Here is a 19,935-nt window from a genome sequence, read left to right as displayed (position 1 = left end):
TCCACTTATCAGGGAGACCCATGTCTGTTTGTCTCTTTCAGCCATGACTTTTATATGATGACTTCATTTCCTTCAGATGTACACCTAGAGCTAGATGGCTGGACATTGTACTTCGTATATTCTGTGCTTTTTGTGCAACACAAGTTCTTTTGCTTTTTTTTTTTTCTTTTCTTTTTTGGTTGGTTGTGAGGCTTGAACTCTGGGCCTATGTGCTGTCCCTGCGCTCTTCACCAGGCAAAGTTCTACCACTGGAGCCACATCCACTTCCTCTTTTCTGGTGGTTCATTGGAGATAAGAGTCTCATGCACTTTACTCCCTGGGCTGGCTTTGAACTGTGATCCTCAGATCTCTGCCTCCTGAGTAGCTAGGATTACAGGCGTGAGCCACTGGCACTGTTTTTTAAGGGAATTGTTCTATTATGGTTTACTTTTTTGGGTTTTCTTTTGGTAACTTGACTATCATCTAAATATAGTCAGCATGCATTGTACTACACAATTTAACACACATTGTTTTAAAATTTGTTTGCTGTGTGTGGGTGTAGGCAGTTTATTGTATATATTGATATATTGCAGGTGTTTTTGTCTTTTTTTTGCATTGTTGTATTGAGTTCTTACTTTTTCCCCCCTGCCTCTGCTTTGCAATTCAGATTTATCAGTCAATTTATTCTGTAAACTGCTTTTGGCTCTGATCATTATATTGTGTGATATGTAGCATTTTTTTGTGCATAGTCAATATGTTGTAAATAGGCTTTTTTTCTGTTTGCTTATAATATAACATAGGGCTTTTGGCAATTAGGTGTGTTGGGGGGGCGGAAATCCTGTCTTCCTGATGAGATTGGCTCAGGATGCACGTTTTCCTCATAGGTTGTTTGAAACAAGGCTTACCTTCTCTTAGTAATCTACTTTCCAATGAAAGAATGCTATTCCTTTTGTGTTCATAAATATTGTATTTTATGGAGTTCATATGGCTTGGTTCTGTGTGTGTGTGCGAGTTTTGCTGTAGTATTCTCTTTCAGGGTAAAATCCTTAACTCTGATTAATTAGGTGGAAATTTTATATCTTGGAGGTACCTCTCCTGGCTGTGTAATTAAAGAATTACCACCGAAAGCAGGCAGTGGTTGTGGAGAACTATCTCAAAGTCAGCCCTGTTCCCTGATGCATCACAGGTGGATCCACACTGTGGAGAAGCCACACTGCTGTGCTAAGTGTGGGAAGGCTTTCTCCTTGTGTTCCCATCTCATGGATCACGAGCGACGGAGCCATAGCAGCATGGAGCCATATCTCTGTCCACAGCGTGGAAAGGCTTTCTCCAGACGTTACCGTCTCGTGAATCACGTGGGACGCCATAGTGGCGAGAAGCCCTATGTTTGTGCAGAGTGCGGGAAGGCTTTCTCCACACATTCCCAGCTCTTGCATCACGAGTGATGCCATAGCGTCATGAAGCTGTACCTCTGCAAAGTGTGTGGGAAGGCATTCAGACACATGTCCAACCTCTCCGTTCACCGCAGGACGCACAGCGGGGAGAAGCCATACTGGTGTAGTGAGTGCGGCAAGACCTTTGTTGCGCTCTATATACACACCAATCACCACGCTGCGCACAGTGGGACGAAGCTGAAGATGTACCACTGTGCCAAGTGCGGGAAGACATTCAGTTACACCTCTGGCTTTGCCACGCACCTCAGGACGCACACTGGGGAGAAGCCTCACTGCTGTGCTCAGTGCGGGAAGAGGTTCATGCAGAAACATGGCCTTGTGCACCACAACAGGATGCACACCGGGGAGAGGCCGTACCGCTGTGCCGAGTGCGGGAAGAGGTTTACGGAGAAAAGTATCCTTGTAGACCACATCAAGGCACATAATGGGGAGAGGCTGTATGCCTATGATGTGTGCAGCAAGGCCTTCAGCACACGTACCTGCCTCAGAGCACACCAGACTGTGCATACTGGCCTCAAAGCATATAGGTATGACGAGTGTGGGAAGGCATACAGTCATGTCACCGGTCTCGCAGTGCATCGCAGGACACACCGGGGAGAGGCCATACGCATGTGACGCGTGCGGCAAGGCATTCAGCATGCACCAGACCCTCATCCAACACCAAGCTGTGCACAATGGCCACAGACCTTACCAGTGCACGGAGTGTGGAGTGGAGTTCACGCACGCCACACACCTTGCTAGGCACCATAGGATGCACACTCCGGAGAGGCCATAGTTGTGTGGTGAGAGAAGCAGAGCTTGTAATTCCCACTCCAACCTCAGAACCTGCTGTGCCAACCCCACAGAGTGCCAGCCCTGCAATTGTGCCAAAATATGGGAAAGCATTTGTGCAGAACATGCATCTTGAGTGCCACCACCAGATGCATCCTGGGGAGAGGCCTTTCATGTGGCACATGGATCCAGGTGTTCAGCTGAAGTTCCAACCTCACCAGCCATCACAGGGCTCACGCCCAGCAGAAGCTCACAAGTGACTGCAGCAGGGTGTGGTGCAGCCTAACTTGACCTCTTGAGGACTCCTCAACAGAATATAAAGGCAAGGATGACAGAACTGCTTGGTGGGAGTTCAGGGGTGCTGCTGAGTGGGGTGGGTCCTGCTGTCATCCTAGCAGAGGATGGAGAGTTTGAGGGCAGTCTGAGCTCTATAGCTGAGAACTGACTTTCTAAACAGTTTGTGAGAATAGCTGTCACCAAGAGCAGAACACAGGAAATCTTGTCATGCACACAGCAGAGGCTCAAATGTGCACCTCAGTCAGCGGACATGAGAACCAGCTTCTTTGCTGAAACCATCCCGGCAGAGCGCTCACCTCTGCACATGACTGGGAGCCCTTGGTCCCTTGGTTCTACACTGTGGACTTAGAATTCTATCTGCCAAAGAATGCCAAGCCGAGAATTGGTCACAGCAAGATACAGTGTACAGCGATGTCCAGAAGCCATGCGTTCCTGTCTCCCAAGTGTGATGATTCTGGGTACTGTGCCTTTATGGCTGAGCCCTGTTAATGAAATGCTTGCCTGGCAGGTTCTCCCCGGTGGGGTCGATGAAGGGCTGGTCTCACCATCTTGTGAGGATTATTTCTATGCAAACTCTGGGAAAGGTGAGTATTCCTTCTGAAATCCAAGGCTACACAGCGACCTCTAGAAGGGGAGGAGTATGGTGCAGAACAGATATGCAACATCACCCATGCCGCAGGCCTCCCTCCCCAGCCCTCTGTAGGGCGCCCTTTACCTTGACCCCTGCCCTCTGTTGGATGCTCTTCACCTTGACCCCATCTTCATGAGGACACTGCACAGCACCAAATGTGAGCTGAAGGGACCAGTGAGAAGTGAGCACAGCACCATGCTCTTGGAACAAGTGAGCACCAGGCTACACAAGACTCAGAGAAGTGATGGAGGTGAAGCAGGAGAATGGCGGTCCCTGCACAGAATGATGGTGGCTGTCCTGTAGCAGACTGCTGACCGGTCTTCTCATGAGACAAATTCATCTTGCTTTTGAGATGAAAGAAATTTCTAGAGGGGCTGGGAAGGTAGCTCAGTGGTAGAGTGCTTGCCTTGCATACATGAGGCCCTAGGTTCGATTCCTTAGCACCACATAAGCAGAAAAAGTCAGAAGTGGTGCTGTGGCTCACATGGTAGCGTGCTAGCCTATAGCTGAAATGCTAAGGGACAGTGCCCAGGCCCAGAGTTCAGGCCCCACGACTGACCAAAAAAAAAAGTTTCTAGAGTGGAGAATTTAATCAGATCTAGAATGAGGACTTTGGGGTACCTCTGTGTTTGAGCATTTTCCTAGCAGGTGCCTAAATCTCAGGGATACGCATACACACACAACCAGAACAGCATTTTCTTGAGGATAATTATGTAGTACTGCTGTTATTTTGTTACTCTATTCAGAATGTGTCCATGTTTTAGTCAATAAAAATATCCTTTCAAAAAAATACTAAGTGGTGCTGTAGCTCAAGTGGTAGTGTGCTCACCTTGAGCTGAAAAGCTGAGGGACAGTGCTCAGGCCCAGAGTTCAAGCCCCACAACTGCAAGAAAAAATACTGAGTGACTCATGATTTCTATCCAGGTAAGTTTTATTTCATTTCTGTCTAATTCTTCCTGACAGAAAACAATACCATTAAACTATATAAAAGTTCAGTATCTAGGATTGTAATTTGAAATCAAACCTGACAGCTTTGGGAAGCTCTACTCTGTCCCCAGTGCTATTCTCCACATTGTTAGGGTCCCTTGTAGATTAAAAAAAAAAAGCAATAGCACACAAGTGATAAAACCAGTGCCCAGCACATTTTGTATTGTAATGTGTGGTTGCATATCTAAAGTCAGTTTCCCATGAAGCAATAGTGATTAGGGACTGTTAGACACGGTGAGCACCTGTTTGCCCATCAGAGAAAACATAAAGGCTACAGAAACAAACATCATGAGTCTACTCCTGTTTGCTGTTTGGAGATTTATTCTTAAAAGAAGTCTAACGGTTCTGGCCATAAAAGAATTGCAAATCAAAATAAGATTTCATTTCACTTCTGTTCATTAAAAACAACAAAAAAGACTCACCAATGCAGAATATAAGAAACACACTGTGTGGGAATGCCACTGAATGCAGCCACTATGGAAATCAGTATGGAGGTTGTGACCAAAACTCAAAATACAAATTCCATATGATCCACACTTGGTCATATTCCTGAGGAAATGTAGGTCCAAGCTTGAACATCATATCCATTGCAGCACTATTCACCACAGCCAAGAAACAACCCATTTTCTCCATGGTGTCTGCAGAGAAATGAGCGACACTGGACATGGTTGTGTGAAGCAAAGTCAGCCAGGTTCAGAGCAGCAGAGTCACAGGCTCAACTGTGGATGAATGCATAAAGAAGATGTAGCCTATTTCCATCACAAACTACAACTAAACCAGGAACAAGAAGGAAATCCTGTCATCTGCTGCCACATCTGTGAAACTACAGATTGCTGTGGTAACACAAGAAGTCAGACACAGGCAAATACAAGTTCTGGAAATAACAACAGCATTGAGGGATGGTCAGCAAGACCAGAAGGGTCCAGGTGTGAGGAATGGGGTCACATGCAATAAGGTAGACCAGAAACCCATGTTGAGGAATCACTCCTAATCCTCTCCTGAGCACAGTGATGAAATGACCAGTTCAAAATCACCACTGATAACAATGCAAATGACTAGGGAATTAAAGAATGAAGTTACCTCCACTCAAACAACCACGTGTGAAAAATAGCTTGTTACCCTGCTTTGAGGAATATTCATCAAATGCTTACATCCAAGTCTCCAAATGGTGTCAATAGAGATGAAACTACTTTTTAGAAAAAATGATCATTAAGCCGGGTGCCAGTGGCTCATGCCTGTCATCCTAGCTATTCAGGAGGCTGAGATATGAGGGTCACGGTTCAAAGCCAGCCTGGGCAGAAGTCTGTACGACTCTTATCTCCAATAAACTACTGGAAAACGAAGTGGTACTGTGAGTCAAGCGGAACAGCACTGGCCTTGAATTGAAGACCACAGGGACAGTGCCCAGGCCCAGAGTTCAAGCCCCACAACTGACAAAAAAAAAACAAAAATTATTAGCAAAGAAGTCCTTCACAAAAATGTCTCATTCTAGTTTCTTTCTCCTCCCTCTATGTCTCTCTTTGGTGCCAGCCCTGGGATTTGCTTGATCTTCTGTGTTCCAGGTTGGGGCTCCACCATTGAGCCATAGCTTCTCCTCTGGCTTGTTTGGTGTTTAACTGGAGATAGGAGCCTCATGGACTTCCCTGCTCAGGCTGGCTAGGACTGATCTCAGATATCATCCTGAGTAGTGAGGATTAGAAGCATGGGCTACCAGCACGTAAATTAATTTTGTTTTCTAGTAGGGTAAATGATGAGATGAAGAATAGGAAGCAAACTTGGTAGGAAACTTCTGGGAACCATGGCTTACATGGACAGGAGAGACCCCAGGTTCCACACTCTGGGTGAGGAATCACCTTAGGAGCAGGGATTCCCGATTGAACCAGGTTGCATGACAAAGCTCCAGGGGAAGGATAGGAATGAGCTGGGGCAGTGAAAAGATCTGGAATTCTAGTACTCCCATCCTCAAGCCCTGCAGGCTCCCAACTTCCTGTCCTGGTTTATGACGAGGAGGAATCCTGATTGTCCAGGGGCTGGGGATGGTGTGTTCACATCTGAGTCTGTATAGTGACATTTGCCCACTATTTCATGCTGTCTCTGGCCACTTCCTCCTCTCCTCCTTAATCTGCACCATCCCCAGATGAGACCTGTTTCATCTTCCTGGTATATCCTCTGTGAAATGATCTGCTCAGTGTTCAGGAAAAGGTGGCATCCTGGGACCCACTCTGGCAGCCATTGTGTTGGGGTATCAGGGCATAAGAACCTATGTACATGTCACAGATGTTAATAGTTTATTTTTAGTCCATTATGGGACTTGAACCTGAGGCTTGGGTACCGTCCCTGAACCCCATTGGTACTAGGCTAATGTTCTACCAATTTGAGCTACAGCTCTACTCCAGTTTTCTGGTAGTTAACTGGAGATAAGAGTCTCATACATTTTCCTTCTCCAGGCTGGCTTTGAACAGGGAACCTCAGACCTCAGTGGTCTGAATAGTTGGGATTGCAGGCATGAGCCAGTAGTGTCTGGCTTATTCCTAGTTTAGATTTGATCTCACAAAGGAGAGAAATACAGCTGGCTTCATCCCTCAGAGCCTGTCTTACTTTCACTTGTCATTTCTCCAGGTTCACCCAATTTCTCTGAAAATGTCATCTTTTTTTTTCTTTTTTTGCCAGTCCTGGGGCTTGAACTCAGGGCCTGGGCACTGTCCCTGAGCTTCTTTCTTTTTTGGTCCGGTCATGGGGCCTGAACTCTGGGCCTGGGCGCTGTCCCTCAGCTCTTCAGCTCAAGGCTAGCGCTCTACCACTTGAGCCATAGCACCACTTCCAGTTTTTTTCTTTTTGCTTATGTGGTGCTGAGGAATCGAACCCAGGGCCTCAGGCATGCAAGGCAAGCACTCTACCACTGAGCCACCTTCCCAGCCCCTGTCCCTGAGCTTCTTTTGCTCAAGGCTAGCACTCTACCACTGGAGCCACAGTGCTACTTCCAGCTTTTTCTGTGTATGTGGTACTGAGGAATCAAACCAAGGCTTCATGCATGCTAGGCAAGCACTCTACCACTAAGCCACATTCCCAGTTCTTCTTTTTGATGAATAGATTTGGAATCCTCTTATGTCAGAGACAGTAGGACAGTATTTCCAGTGGGCTGAATGATGGATAGAGAATGTTGAGTTCCTTTGGCACCGTGCAGGCCTCAGATTCCATTCCAGAGCCTCTGGATGAGACTCAAGGAACAGAGAGAATGGGAGATGCCCATGTGTCTATGGGGGTGATCCTCTTATCCCAGACTGTGATTTGGGTTTCTGGGTAATCTGTCTCTTCTCTTCCATTATCTATTCCTTTACTACATGGGGAACAGGATGAGAGCCACAGACTTGATTCTTAGGCATTTAATTGTGGCCAACTTCCTAAGTCTTCTGTGTAGGGGTATTCCCTAAACCATGGTGGCTTGGGGCTAGAGAGATTTCCTCAGTGATCTCAGGTTGCAGCCTGGTTTCTTATCCTCAGCCAGTGGGCAGGGGGGTGTTTTCTGCAGGAAAACTAAAGTGTCTCTGCTGTGAGCCCTAAAGGACTTTAGAATGTCCCCACTTGTGCCCTGTCCTGCAGAGTAATATGCCATTCTGTGTCTCCACTTTATTTCCTGTGTTCATTGAAGCGGTTCAGGCTGGTTCTCCAGCTAATGGTGAGTGTGCAGTACCCCAGCGTCTCTTTTGTACACTGACTTCATTTCCTTCAGATACACACCTAGAGCTATGGTTGAACATGCCCCACTTGTATTTTATGCTTTTTCTCCAACACATATTCTTTTGCATTTTTTTTAAAAGAAGAAATACTTGATCATTTTATCATGAGTTACTTTTTTTTTTTTTTTGGTAACTTTACCAGCATCTTAATGTAATCAGCATGTATTGTGCAACATATCTACTAAACCCCTCTTGTTAATATTAAAATCTGTTTGCTATCAATGGGTGTAGGCAGCTTATAATTCATAATCCTGGTGTTTGGGGTTTTGGTTTCTTTTTTAGCATTGTTAAATTCTTTTCCCTTGTCTAACCTCCACTTTGCAATTGAAAATTGCCTGTTGATTCAGTCTGAATACTGCTCTCAGTACAACATATTGTGTGATATGTGGCATTTATTTGTACAAACTCAGTATGTTATAAATAGGTGTTTTTTTCTCTTTGGTTATGATATAACCAACTATATAGCTTTTGGCAGTTAGGGACCCAGTTAGGGTGAGCGGGGCGGGGGGGGAGAGAATCCTCTCTTCTTGTCCATCGACTTGCTCAGGATGCATGCTTTCTTCATAGCTTCTTTGAAATGAGGCTTTCCTTCTCTTCAGTTGGATTCCATATCATCCACTTTCCAATGAAAGAATCCTAATTCCTTTTGTGTTCCTAAATGTTCGATTTGATGTTTCTCAGAGTTCATACGGCTCCTTAGTGTGTGTCTAAGATTTGCTGTGGTATTCTCTCTTTCAGTGTGAAATACTTAATTATGTGATTAATCAGATGGGAACTTTATATCTTGCAGGTACCTCTCCTAGATATATAATTAAAGAATTACCACCCAGCACGGGCAGCGGTAGGAGAGAAATATCCCAAAGTCATGAGGACGGAGGCACTGACAAGTTTTCCTGCGAGGAAATCTAGAAAGTTCCATGGGAGTGGGAGTGGGAGTGGAGTGGCGCTGAAAGATGTGCTAACGGGGTGCTTGTGGTCCACAGAGAAGAGGGCAGTGGTGGAGAGCAGGAGGGTGGGGGGTCACGCAGGGGAGCAGCCCACGAGCCCATCTGTGGCTGGGACAGCCCCTCCAGGAGCACCTGCATGGGCTCCCACCGTTCCTGTGTGAAGGACCAGGGGTGAGGACTGAGGTGGAGATGTCAGTCTTCACCAGGCCCCCCCCATGTCACACCCTCGGGGAGCCCCTCCAGTAGGAACACACACATTGTCTCCACAGGTGATGAGGCCTCCATCTGTTCTCCAATACTCATGCGAACACCCAAAGCACACACTGGGGAGAAGCCTCACAAGTGCAGGGAGTGTGGCAAGGCGTATTGCAACCCCTCGGCCCTGGAGTGTCACTGGCTGAGCCACACTGGGAAGAAGCTGCACCACTGTGCCACGTGCGAGAAGGCTTTCTCCAAACTTTGTGATCTCTTGGTTCATGAGCGAAGACATAGTGGCGAAAAGCCCTACCTGTATTCCGAGTGCAGGAGGGCGTTCAGAGATGCGGTGCCTCAGTGCACACGGCAGGAGGAACAAAGTGGAGAGGCTGCACCAGTTGCAGTGAGTGGGGCAAGGCCTTCGTCATGCTGTCTAGCCTTACCAGGCACCAGGCCGAGTACAAGGGTACAAGCTGCACAGGTGCGCTGAGTGCGGGAAGGCAGTCTGCCAGGCCTCCCAGCTCACTGTGCACCTCCGCACACACACTGGGGGAGGCCGTATGCTTGTGAAAAGTGTGGTAAGGCCTTCTACTCACTTTCTGTCCTTGTAACACCCAGTCTGTGCACACTGGCCTCAGGCCACACAAGTGTGCCATGTGCGGGAAGGCAGCTATGTCTCCTGCCTCTTCCAGCATAGCAGGATGCACACTGGAGACATGTCATTGCAGTGCGTGTGTGGCAAGGCCTTCACCACGCATGCCTCCCTGGACGCACACCAGGCTCTGCACACTGGCTGCAAGTCACATAAGTGTGAGGATTGTGGGAAGTTGTTCTGCTATGCCGTCTCCCTACTCATGGGCTACAGGACACACACTGGGGAGAAGCCACACCACTGCGCCCAGTGCGAGAAGGGGTTTGAACAAAAAAATGATCTCACACACCATTACAGGATGCACAATGAGGAGAGGCCATTTGTGTGCGGTGAGTGCAGGAAAACCTTTAAATCCCATTCAGAATGCCACAGGCACCTTGCCATCCACACAGGACACAAGCCCCACCGGTGCAGAGTGCGGGAAGGCATTTTCTGTTAAGCCAAATCTTATGTGCCACCAACTGACCCACATCAGCAAGGGCCCCTATGCGTGTGACATATGCAGCATGGTGTGTATTTGGCGTTCCAACTTCACATGCCATTGCAGGCTTCACACCCAAAAGAAGCCCTGCCAGAGGGCAGCAAGGTATGATCCATCCACGCACGGCCATTAAAGACTTATTCTCTATGGATCATGAATGCAAGCAAGACCGGATATGACCAAGGTGATGCAGAATGGTAGACCATGCATGCAATGACCACCGTGGCTGTCGTGTAGCAAAGACTACTGACTGGTCTTCCAAGAAGACAAATTCATCTTGCTTTTGAGATGAAACAAGTATTTCAAAAGTAGAGAATTTGCGGCTTGGAATGTGGCTTAGTGACAGAGTGATTGCCTAGTATGCCTGAAGCCCCGGGTTCGATTCCTCACTACCACATACACAGAAAAAGTCGGAACTGTTGCTGTGGCTCAGGTGGTAGAGTGCTAGCCTTGAGCAAAAGAAGCTCAGTGACAGTGCCCAGGCCCTGAGTTCAAGCCTAGGACTGGCAAAAAAAAAAAAGTTGAGAATGTAATCAGATCTGGAATGAGGGGTTGCTCAGTGTTGAAGACTTTCCCAGCAGCCAGGCTCTTGAGTTTAAACCTCAGGACACACACAAGCGGACTAGCGTTTTCTTAATGATGGTTATACAGAACTGCTCCTGTTAAACTTTGCTGCTGCTCTATTCAGAGTGTATCCATGTTTTAGTCCATGAAATAACCTTTTAAAAAGAAAAGAATTACTGAGCAATTGATGATTTCCATCCAGAAGTTTTAATTCATTTCTGTCAAATTCTTCCTGACAGAAAACAATGATTCCATTAAGCTCCATGAAGGTTGAGGAGTTAAGACTTTAATTTGACATGGAGCCTGATACAGTTTTGGGAATTGCAAAACTCTGTCCCCAGTCCTGTTCTCCACACCATTAGGGTCCCATGTAGATAAAATAGTAACAACACATGTAAAACCAGAGCCCAGCACAGTTTTTTTTTTTTTTTTTTGGTTGGTTGTGGGGCTTGAACTCTGGGCCTGAACGCTGGCCCTGCGCTCTTCAGCTCAAGGTGAGCGCTCTACCACTTGAGCCACAGAGCCACTTCCAGTTTTCTAGTGGTTTATTGGAGATAAGAGTCTCATGGACTTTCCTGCCCGGGCTGGCTTTGAACCACAATCCTCAGATCTTAGCCTCCTGAGTAGCTAGGATTACAGGCGTGAGCCACCTGCACCCAGATGTGGTTGTATAGGAATCGTAGACATTTTTCATGATGTTTATAATAATTAGAACAATGACAATCTGGCTATACATTGGGGCTCACATCTGTCACCCCAGCTACTCAGGAGTCTGGTATCTGAGGACCGTGGTTTGAAGACAACCAAGAGAAGGCCGTGAGGACTGGATGCTATTCCTTAGCCATTTTGCTGAAGACTGTCTCTCATTTTTTTCTTTTTGATCATCCCAGGGGGAATGTTTCAGGTTGGATCTGAATTTCTCAGGATGCACTGTCATGGCGGGGACAGGTGACATCCCAAGGCCACACACATACATCTACAGGCCTGGCTCCCACCCTCAGGCCATCAGGATCTGGAGCTGATGCTCCACAGTCATCAGGAGGGCGTGGGTAAGAACCAGGAGCCGAGGTGAGCCGTGGTGTTCCAGCAGCCAGGGAGACATGTGGAGAGCCCAGATGGAGGATGAGGAAACAGAAGAGAGGAGGATTTTTTGAAGCCAGACTTGAGCTAGGTAGGGGTGCTTTGGGTTTGCAGAGCTTCTGCAGAATCTAGGTGTCCTGGATGTAACTCATTCCTGCTGTCAGTCATAAAGACACTGAGCTACAGATAGGAAGGTGTGGAAGTTTGAAACTCACTGTGCATAAGGTGCTGGTGATGGCGATAGTTTCCTGATACTCAGAGACAGAATATAAAGAACAAGTGCCTCTTTAATAATATTTTTTAAAATGCATAATTTGTTATTATGAAGGTATTGTCCTGAGTGGCTACCATTTCAGACATTAAGTAATGAGTACGTTTCTTTTTTTTGACAATGTTGAAATATCCAGCTTCCTGGGACTGGTGGGACTCAAACCCATAATCGGTGAAAGGAGTCATGAGCACTTGATCTGGCTGGAAGGTTTTTATTAGCCACATGGTGTCTGTCTCCAGCTTACAGAGCTTCAGAGAACAGCGCCATTTGCTTTTCGTGGTGGATTTTTATAGGAAGGGTTTTCATGTAGGTGATGTTTGCCAAAGCAAGGTTACTGAAGCAGAACATAGCCTTGAGTTGCAAAAAGCATAGGCAAAATATAATCTTGACTTGGTCAGCATGACTGATACTATCAATGCTATTTTTTTGTTGTTGGTCATGGGGCTTGAACTCTGGGCCTGGGCGCTGTCCCTCAGCTCTTCAGCTCAAGGCTAGCACTCTACCTCTTGAGCCACACCACCACTTCCAGTTTTTTCCGCTTATGTGGTGTTGAGGAATCAAACCCAGGGCCTCGTGCATGCAAGGAAGCACTCTATCACTGAGCTACCTTCCCAGCCCCATCAATGCTATTGACACTATTGATACTTGATTACAAAAGGTCAAAATATATCCTTGGATTGCAGAAGCCAAAATATTACCTTGTCTAGGTATAGTCTATCTTACAGAAATGATTTTTTAATTATAAGCTCCTGACTAACATGGCAACTCAGTTCAGCTAGTGAGAAGTCCCAGGGTTGTCAGTGGCCTTCAGCTAAATTTGTGGTAAACTGCAAAGCTGCCAGCCTGGGAAAGCTGGAGAGAGGGAGAGATGGTCTTTTGCTTTTTAGCTAGGATGACTGCTGGTCAGCCTTAGCCTGGAGTTTTTCTTTACCAAGAGGTTTTACCAATAATTTTTTCTGTTTTCTGATCTCACTTTTTTTTTTGTTGTTGTTGGTCATGGGGCTTGAACTCTGGGCCTTGGCGCTGTCCCTCAGCTTCCTGAGTAGCTAGGATTACACGTGTGAGCCACCAGCGCCCAACTTCACATTTTTTTTGTTCTCATGGATATCCTTCTCTTCCAAGGGAAAGGGGCTCAGGGGAGAGAGTAAGTTTCTTGCAGCTGGAGGGAATGAGACTAGACAATTGAAGGAACTTTTCTGCCAGTGAATAGTAACTCAGATACCTTGAATTTTTGGTGGGGATAATCATCATGTCACCTTGTTCTTCATGTTCAATAAAATATTTGAAACAAATTTTTTTTTTTTGGTTGGTCCTGGGGCTTGAACTCTGGTCTTGGGTGCTGTTCCTCAGCTCTTTAGCTGAAGGCCAGCGCTCTACCACTTAAGCTACAGCACCACTTCAGCTTTCCTAGTGGCTTATTGGGGATAAAAGTCTGGCAGACTTTCCTTCCCCCGGCTGGCTTTGAACTGTGATCCTCAGATATTAGCCTCCTGATTAGGATTACAGGTGTGAGCCACCAACGCCTGGCTTAAAATATTTTTTTGAATGTGCCAGTATTGGGGATTGAACTCAAGGCCTTGTGCTCTTGCTCATCTTCTGTGCTCATCAGCCACAGCTCCCCTTCTAGCTTCTTTTCTGGTTCATTGGAGATAAGTCTTTCAGACAAGCCTCAGCCCAAGCTGGCATCGAACCGCAGATCTCAGCCTTCTGAGGAGCTAGGAGTAGAGGAGTGAGCCAGCGATTCTAGTAAATTAGCCATATTAGACAACAGGTAATTGTCAGTTCTGAATGTTTGTTGTGATTATTTTTTCGGGGCAGAGATTTACAAATTTTTTGTGATCAAGTAAGACGTCCCTGAGGTGATAGGTAAATTCATAGACTTGGTTGTTTGTCTCAACATTGTCTATGGAATGAAGCATCATCTTAAGCCAATAAATACAGACATTATCTGCCAATTAACAACAGCACATTAAAAAAAAATGGAACAAAAGTTCCCTTGGCGGCCACTTCACTGCACACAGTGCAGGAAACCCCAAGATGGGACAGATGTAATTTCCTAAAGTTTTCCTCAGTCTTTGTCACTGTCCTAACCAGCATGCTAGTGACCTTATTTGCGCATTCCTGGATCAGTTTGCCCAGCGAGATCTTTACCTGAGGCTGGGAAGAAGCCTAGAGGAGAGGCAGGACCTGGTTGCTGGCCCCGCCCCTCCGCCCCTTAGCCCCGCCCCCATCACCCTGGCCCAATCCCTCTGTAGCCTGAGCAGGCCCATTGGCATGACCAGGCCACTGCGCATCTAGCCTCAACCCCCCTCCACCCCCCTCCCCCACTGCCCTGCCCCTGCCCCTCTACATCATGACCCTGCCCCTCAGCAGCCGGTTACCAACCAGCAGCCTGTCTTGTCTCTTAGAAACTAGCCCCGCCCCTCCATACTGTGGCCTCGCCCCTCCATGCTGTGACCCTGCCCCTCCCAACTGACTCCACCCCTGAGAATCTTGCCCAACCTCAACACCCAGGCCACGCCCAGGCGGCCACTCTGGTGGCTTCAAATCTCCCCTGGCTCCACCCCTTTGCTACCTCCACTGCAGGCATGGTCCTGCCCACTCCTTTCTTTCCCAGGCCTGGCTCCTCCCAAATCACGGAGCTTCTGGCCCCGCCCCTTCCCCGCCCACTTACACAGCCCGCCGAGGCGGGGATCTCGTTCCTCGCCACGCCCCTTTTTGTCTCTGCCCACTCGCGTACTTTCTTGTCCCAAGATTGGTCCGTTAGCCAGTTTCGCTCTGGCCCCGCCCACCCCCAGCTGCCCAGTAGCTCTTCTACCTTGCTGCGCGCGAAGCTCCCCATAGTCCCGGAAGCGTGCTGCGTGAAGCGGAGGTCGCTGTGCGGATAATGAGTGACCCTTGGGGAAGAGTAAGTCTGCGTCCCTGGTGTCCGCAGCCCCCACGGGCGGGGTCGGGGGTCCCCGGAGCCCCGCGCGGCCCTCCTGCCCGGCGGCGTGGGTCGCTGGCCGGTCCTCCCTGACCTCCACCAGCCCTGGCGAGGCCGCGGCGCCCGGACCCCGGCGTCCTGGCAGGCAAGGGTGGGGTGGGCGAGGCCGCGGCTCTCCCCTGCTCCTCTCGGCGCGGGGCCCTGGTCCCCGGCCCCTGGCCCCTTGGCCCCTTGCCCCAGGCCGGCCTCTGGGTCCCTGAGCCGGCCCCCGACCCCAGCTGGGCTTCCAGGCCACGACCCCGACCCCCAGTTCCGCTTGAAATAAAGTCTCCCAATTTCTCTGGGCCAGTGGGACTCGAACCTACGATCGGCGAGAGGAGTCACCGGCACTCAGCAAATCGGGCTGGGAATCTTTATTCACCATACAGCTAGTACCCCCACTGTGGGGCCAGTGCAGGCTAGCCCCCAACTGGAACAGCCCAGGGAGTGCAAAGACAAACACCACAGCCCCTCCAGGCAGTCAGTGGGCACTTTGCAATCAGCAAGGAAGCAAGTCACAGACACAAAGCTAGCAGTTCATAGTTATAAATGGCGACCACAATTTCAATAATCTCATCCTTGATCTTCCCTTTGCTCTGGGTTTTGGGTTTAACTGATTTGATCAGAATACACTCTCAGATTTCTCTAGTTTTTAATCTATTATTGAATCTCAGTAACCCGTGTTCAGCCCCCTGATTTACTCAAGCTTTTATCTTTATTTACTCAAGCTTTTATCTTAATCAAGCCTTTATCTCCGGTTCTTCCTTGTGGTAACTAACCTGGAGGTTTTCTTGTTATGGGAGAGCCTGCCTTTCAAGTTTGGCCTTATTTTTCTTTCTTTCTTTCTTTTCTTTTCTTTTCTTTCTTTCTCTTCCTTTCTTTCTCTCTTTCTTTCTCTCTTTCTTTCTTTTTCTTTCTTTCTTCCTTCCTTCCTTCCTTCCTTTTCTTTCTTTCTTTCTTTCTTTTTTTCTTTCTTCCTTTCTTTCTTTCTTTTTTTGCTGGTCATGGGGCCTGAATTCAGGGCCTGGGCTCTATCCCTCAGCTCTTCAGCTCAAGGCTAGCACTCTACCATTTGAGCCACAGTGCCACTTCTGGCTTTTTCTGCTTATGTGGTGCTGAGGAATTGAACCCAGGGTCTCATACATGCAAGGCAAGCACTCTACCACGGAGCCACCTTCCCAGCCCCTTGGCCTTATTTCTTATTAATCAATAAAAGGTAACTGCAGTGGGTTGAGTTCCATATTTTAGTATATTTGCTGAGCAAGCCTAATCACAAAAAAAAAACAAAAAACATTGGGACATTGGTGGTCAGCCTTGGTTGGCAATTCTTGGCAAATGTCAAGCCCAAGTTTTGTTCCCCTTTGTAAAGTTCATTTATTATTTTTTTCTTTCTTTCTTTCTTTCTTTTTTTTTGGTCGGTCGTGGGGCTTGAACTCTGGGGCTCTTCAGCTCAAGGTGAGTGCTTTACTGCTTGAGCCACAGCGCCACTTCTGGTTTTCTAGTGGTTTATTGAAGATAAATGTCTCACGGACTTTCCTGCCCAGGCTGGCTTTGAATTGCGATCCTCAGATCTCAGCCTCCTGTGTAGCTAGGATTACAGGCGTGAGCCACCAGCGCCTGGCATGCATTTATTTATTTATTATTTTTTTTTTTGGGGGGGGGGTCTGGTCGGGGGCCTGAACTCTGGGCCTGGGCACTGTCCCTCAGCTCTTCAGCTCAAGGCTAGCACTCTACCACTTGAGCCACAGCACCACTTCCAGCTTTTTTCTTTTTGCTTATGTGTTGCTGAGGAATCGAACCCAGGGCCTCATGCATGCAAGGCAAGCGCTCTACCACTGAGCCACCTTCCCAGCCCGCATTTATTATTTTTAATTATCTTAATTAACTTAATGATCTCAGTTAAATTTCCTTCTTAGTCTAATTAATTAATTAATTTTTTTTTTTTTTTTTGTCTGTGGGGGGCTTGAACTCTAGGCCTAAGCACTGTCCCTGAACTCTTCTCAATGCTCAAAAGCATTCTACCTCTTGAGCCATGACACCACTTCTGGTTTTCAGAGGTTAATTGGAGATAAGGGTCTTACAGACTTTCCTGCCTGGGCTGGCTTTGAAATATGATCCTCAAATCTCAGTCTTCTGCATAGTTAGGATTACAAATGTGAGCCACTGGTGCCCAGCTTCTAATTAATACCTGCTTAATTTCCTGATCCTAACACCAACATCCGGTTCCCAGCCCCTGACTCCCACCCCAGGCCATGGCCCCACTCCTGGCCCTGCTCCTGACCTATTCCCGCTTGACATTATGAGACCCCCTCATCATTGTACGTGTCCACAGACAGGCTCAACCTCCCCTCCCCCCCACCCACTCCTCCCACCCCAACGCAGTCCTACCCTGCTGCTACCCCTTCCGATCCTACACTGTGCCTGAGCCTGCATTGTTACACTTGACCTGTAGGAAGGCTGTGGGAAGATGAGGGCAAAGGATCAGCAGGAAATCAGGAAAACAGGAAGAGAAGAGAGAGCTCCCACATCAGGGGCAAAGTAGTAATGGGGTGCAGGCTTTCCAAACATTCAGTGGCATGAACAGAAAGAAAAGCAAATAGAGAAATTAAGAACCTCCATCTCCAGAAGGATCCAAGACATGACCTAGGTGGCGGGGTACAGGAAGCCAGGGAGCACTCCCGAGTGGGAGAAGAGGAGAAAGATTTGCAGTTGTATACAGCCATTTGGTCCATGGGAAAGAGGGGTCTCTGGTTACAAGGAGAGTAGAGAGAGCAGGGTCCATGGTTGTAACCCTAGCCACTCAGGAGGCTGGGATGTGAGGAAGGAGGATTGAAGTCAGCCTGGGCAGGAAAGTCTGACACTTCCAGCATTCCACATCACCCCACAAGTGGGCAGCACAGGACCATCTTCCCCACAGTGAGGTCCTCCCGGGGCTGGGACGGGGACACAGAAAGTGTGTGTTGTGTGTGAGCATTAAATGGGATATTTTCAGCACTCAGGACTGACTTCTGGAAAGTGATATCATCTAAGAAGGAAGCCCAGGGAGGAGGAAGAGGAAAGACAAGGAACAGGGATGGTGGCTGTGACTCAGGTAAAGCTGTGTGGCGTCTCCTTCCTGTGCACAGAGCTGGCCTGGGCGCTGACTGTGCTGGCACCTGCCATGTGTGGTCACGTCCCCCACACCTTCCCTCAGCCCTGTCCCCTCCACTGGGCATGGGCACAGGAGGACATCACCCACCAAGTGTTCCTGTGTCCTTGCTGAAACCTCTGTGCTGGTTTTCTTTTAAACTTTGTGTTGTCTCTTTTATTCCTCATCAGTCTTTAGGCTTGAATTAAAGATGTGAGTGCTGCCCTGAACTTTTTAGCTTGAGGCTGGGGCTCTACCACTTGAGTCACAGCTCCACTTCTGGATTTTTTGGGTAGTTAATTGGAGATAAGAGTCTCAAGTAAGCCAGGCACTGGTGGCTCACTCCTGTAATCCTAGCTACTCAGGAGGCTGAGATCTGAGAATAGCTGTTCAAAGCCAGCCAGGGCAAGAAATTTCGTGAGACTCTTACCTCTAATAAAGCACCAGAAAACTGGAAGTGGTGCTGTGGCTCAAGTGGTAGAGCGCTTGATTTGAGCTATAGAAGAGCTCAGGGACAGCACCTAGGCCTAAAGAGTTCAAGTTCCACAACCGGGGGGGGGGGGGGGGGGGGGGGAGAAGAAGAAAGAAAGAAAAAAGGTCTCAAGGACTTTCCTGCACTAGTTGGTTTTGAAGCTTTGAATCCTGATGCTCAGATCTCAGCCTCCTGAGTGGCTGAGATTCTAGGTGAGAGTCACTGGTGTATATCTGCGTTCTTTTAACACAGCTCCTCATACGTCCTCACTTTCTTAGAAGAATGCTAGAATGTACCATTGCACATAGCTTTTTTCTTTTTAGTGTCCTATCAAATACAGCATTACAAACTGTAACATCCTGAAGCTTCCTTCTGTCCCTGGTGTGTTGATTGCTGATTATAATAATTTCATGTAATACTTTTTCCGAGTCCCTGCATTTGTGTGTGAAATGCTTTTGGATTTTCTCCTTGGGGACAGTTGACATTTGAGGATGTGGCGGTGTATTTCACCCGGGAGGAGTGGCGGTGCCTGACCCCGGCTCAGCGCGCTCTGTACAGGGACGTCATGCTGGACACCTACAGGAACCTGGTCTCCGTGGGTGAGCACCCCTCCCTCCCTGCACAAGTTGGGAGTTTTTCGTCTTTGCTTTCTTTTCCCCCAAATGCCTAGAGAGCCTCAAGTTCCATAGATATTTGTTCCTTTTTTCCCTTCCCCTTCTTCCCTTCCTTTTTCCACTCTTCTCCTTTTCCTTCCCTCTCTAGGGATTTATATATGTTAGACAGGTCCTCTCATCACTGAGCTACATCTCAAGCACTATGGCAGACCTTCCTTCGCCCCATTTTTTAAATTTTTTATTTTTTTTATTTTTGTCGGTTGTGGGTCTCAGCTCTTCAGCTCCAGGCTAGCACTCTACCACTTGAGCCACAGTGCCACTTCCAGCTTTTTCTGTGTATGTGGTGCTGAGGAATTGAACCCAGGGCCTCATGCATGCAAGGTGAGCACTCTACCACTGAGCCAGCTTCCCAGCCCCCCCCCCCCTTTTTTTTAAGACAAGGTCCTCCTTTGTAGTCCTGGGTGGCCTTGAACTTGCCCCTGATCTTCTGAGTGGTGGAATTACACAGAAATGACACCACAGTCAGCCCATGGAAGACTTTGAGTAGATGGATTTCCTTGTGCTTCTGACTCAGTAGTTCTTGTGTTGCTGTCTGCACATTAGAGTGTGCTCTGAAGTGTTTAGATGGAGGCAGTCTGCTGAATGTGTGAACTGTCTTTTGCATCCGTGTGTGATGTCCCTTTTTCCCGTAAGTGTAGAACTGGGGATTCC

At 47.9% G+C, this 19,935-nt stretch overlaps 1 protein-coding gene across 3 annotated transcripts in view; it reads left to right on the top strand.

Moving 5' to 3' along the window:
• The first annotated feature begins 785 nt into the window (after window positions 1-785).
• The window catches only part of LOC122110680 (zinc finger protein 665-like), a 44,596-nt gene continuing 25,446 nt past the window's right edge, over window positions 786-19,935 (top strand). Inside the window, exons 1-3 of one of the 3 annotated variants that reach the window (XM_042683286.1) lie at window positions 14,932-14,954; window positions 18,004-18,102; window positions 19,089-19,209. In XM_042683286.1, the coding sequence (XP_042539220.1) occupies window positions 18,085-18,102; window positions 19,089-19,209 (139 nt within the window). In that variant the 5' untranslated portion in view covers window positions 14,932-14,954; window positions 18,004-18,084. Of the gene's footprint in view, window positions 1,828-14,931; window positions 14,955-18,003; window positions 18,103-19,088; window positions 19,210-19,935 lie in introns of those variants that run through there. The other 2 variants (XM_042683288.1, XM_042683289.1) reach the window with 2 other exon arrangements.

The sequence above is a fragment of the Dipodomys spectabilis genome, unplaced genomic scaffold (assembly GCF_019054845.1).
Source record: "Dipodomys spectabilis isolate Male_0828 unplaced genomic scaffold, ASM1905484v1 ptg000080l, whole genome shotgun sequence".
NCBI lineage: Eukaryota > Metazoa > Chordata > Mammalia > Rodentia > Heteromyidae > Dipodomys > Dipodomys spectabilis.
Note: the sequence above shows the minus strand (reverse complement) of the source record. Positions and strands in the feature narration are given on the sequence as shown.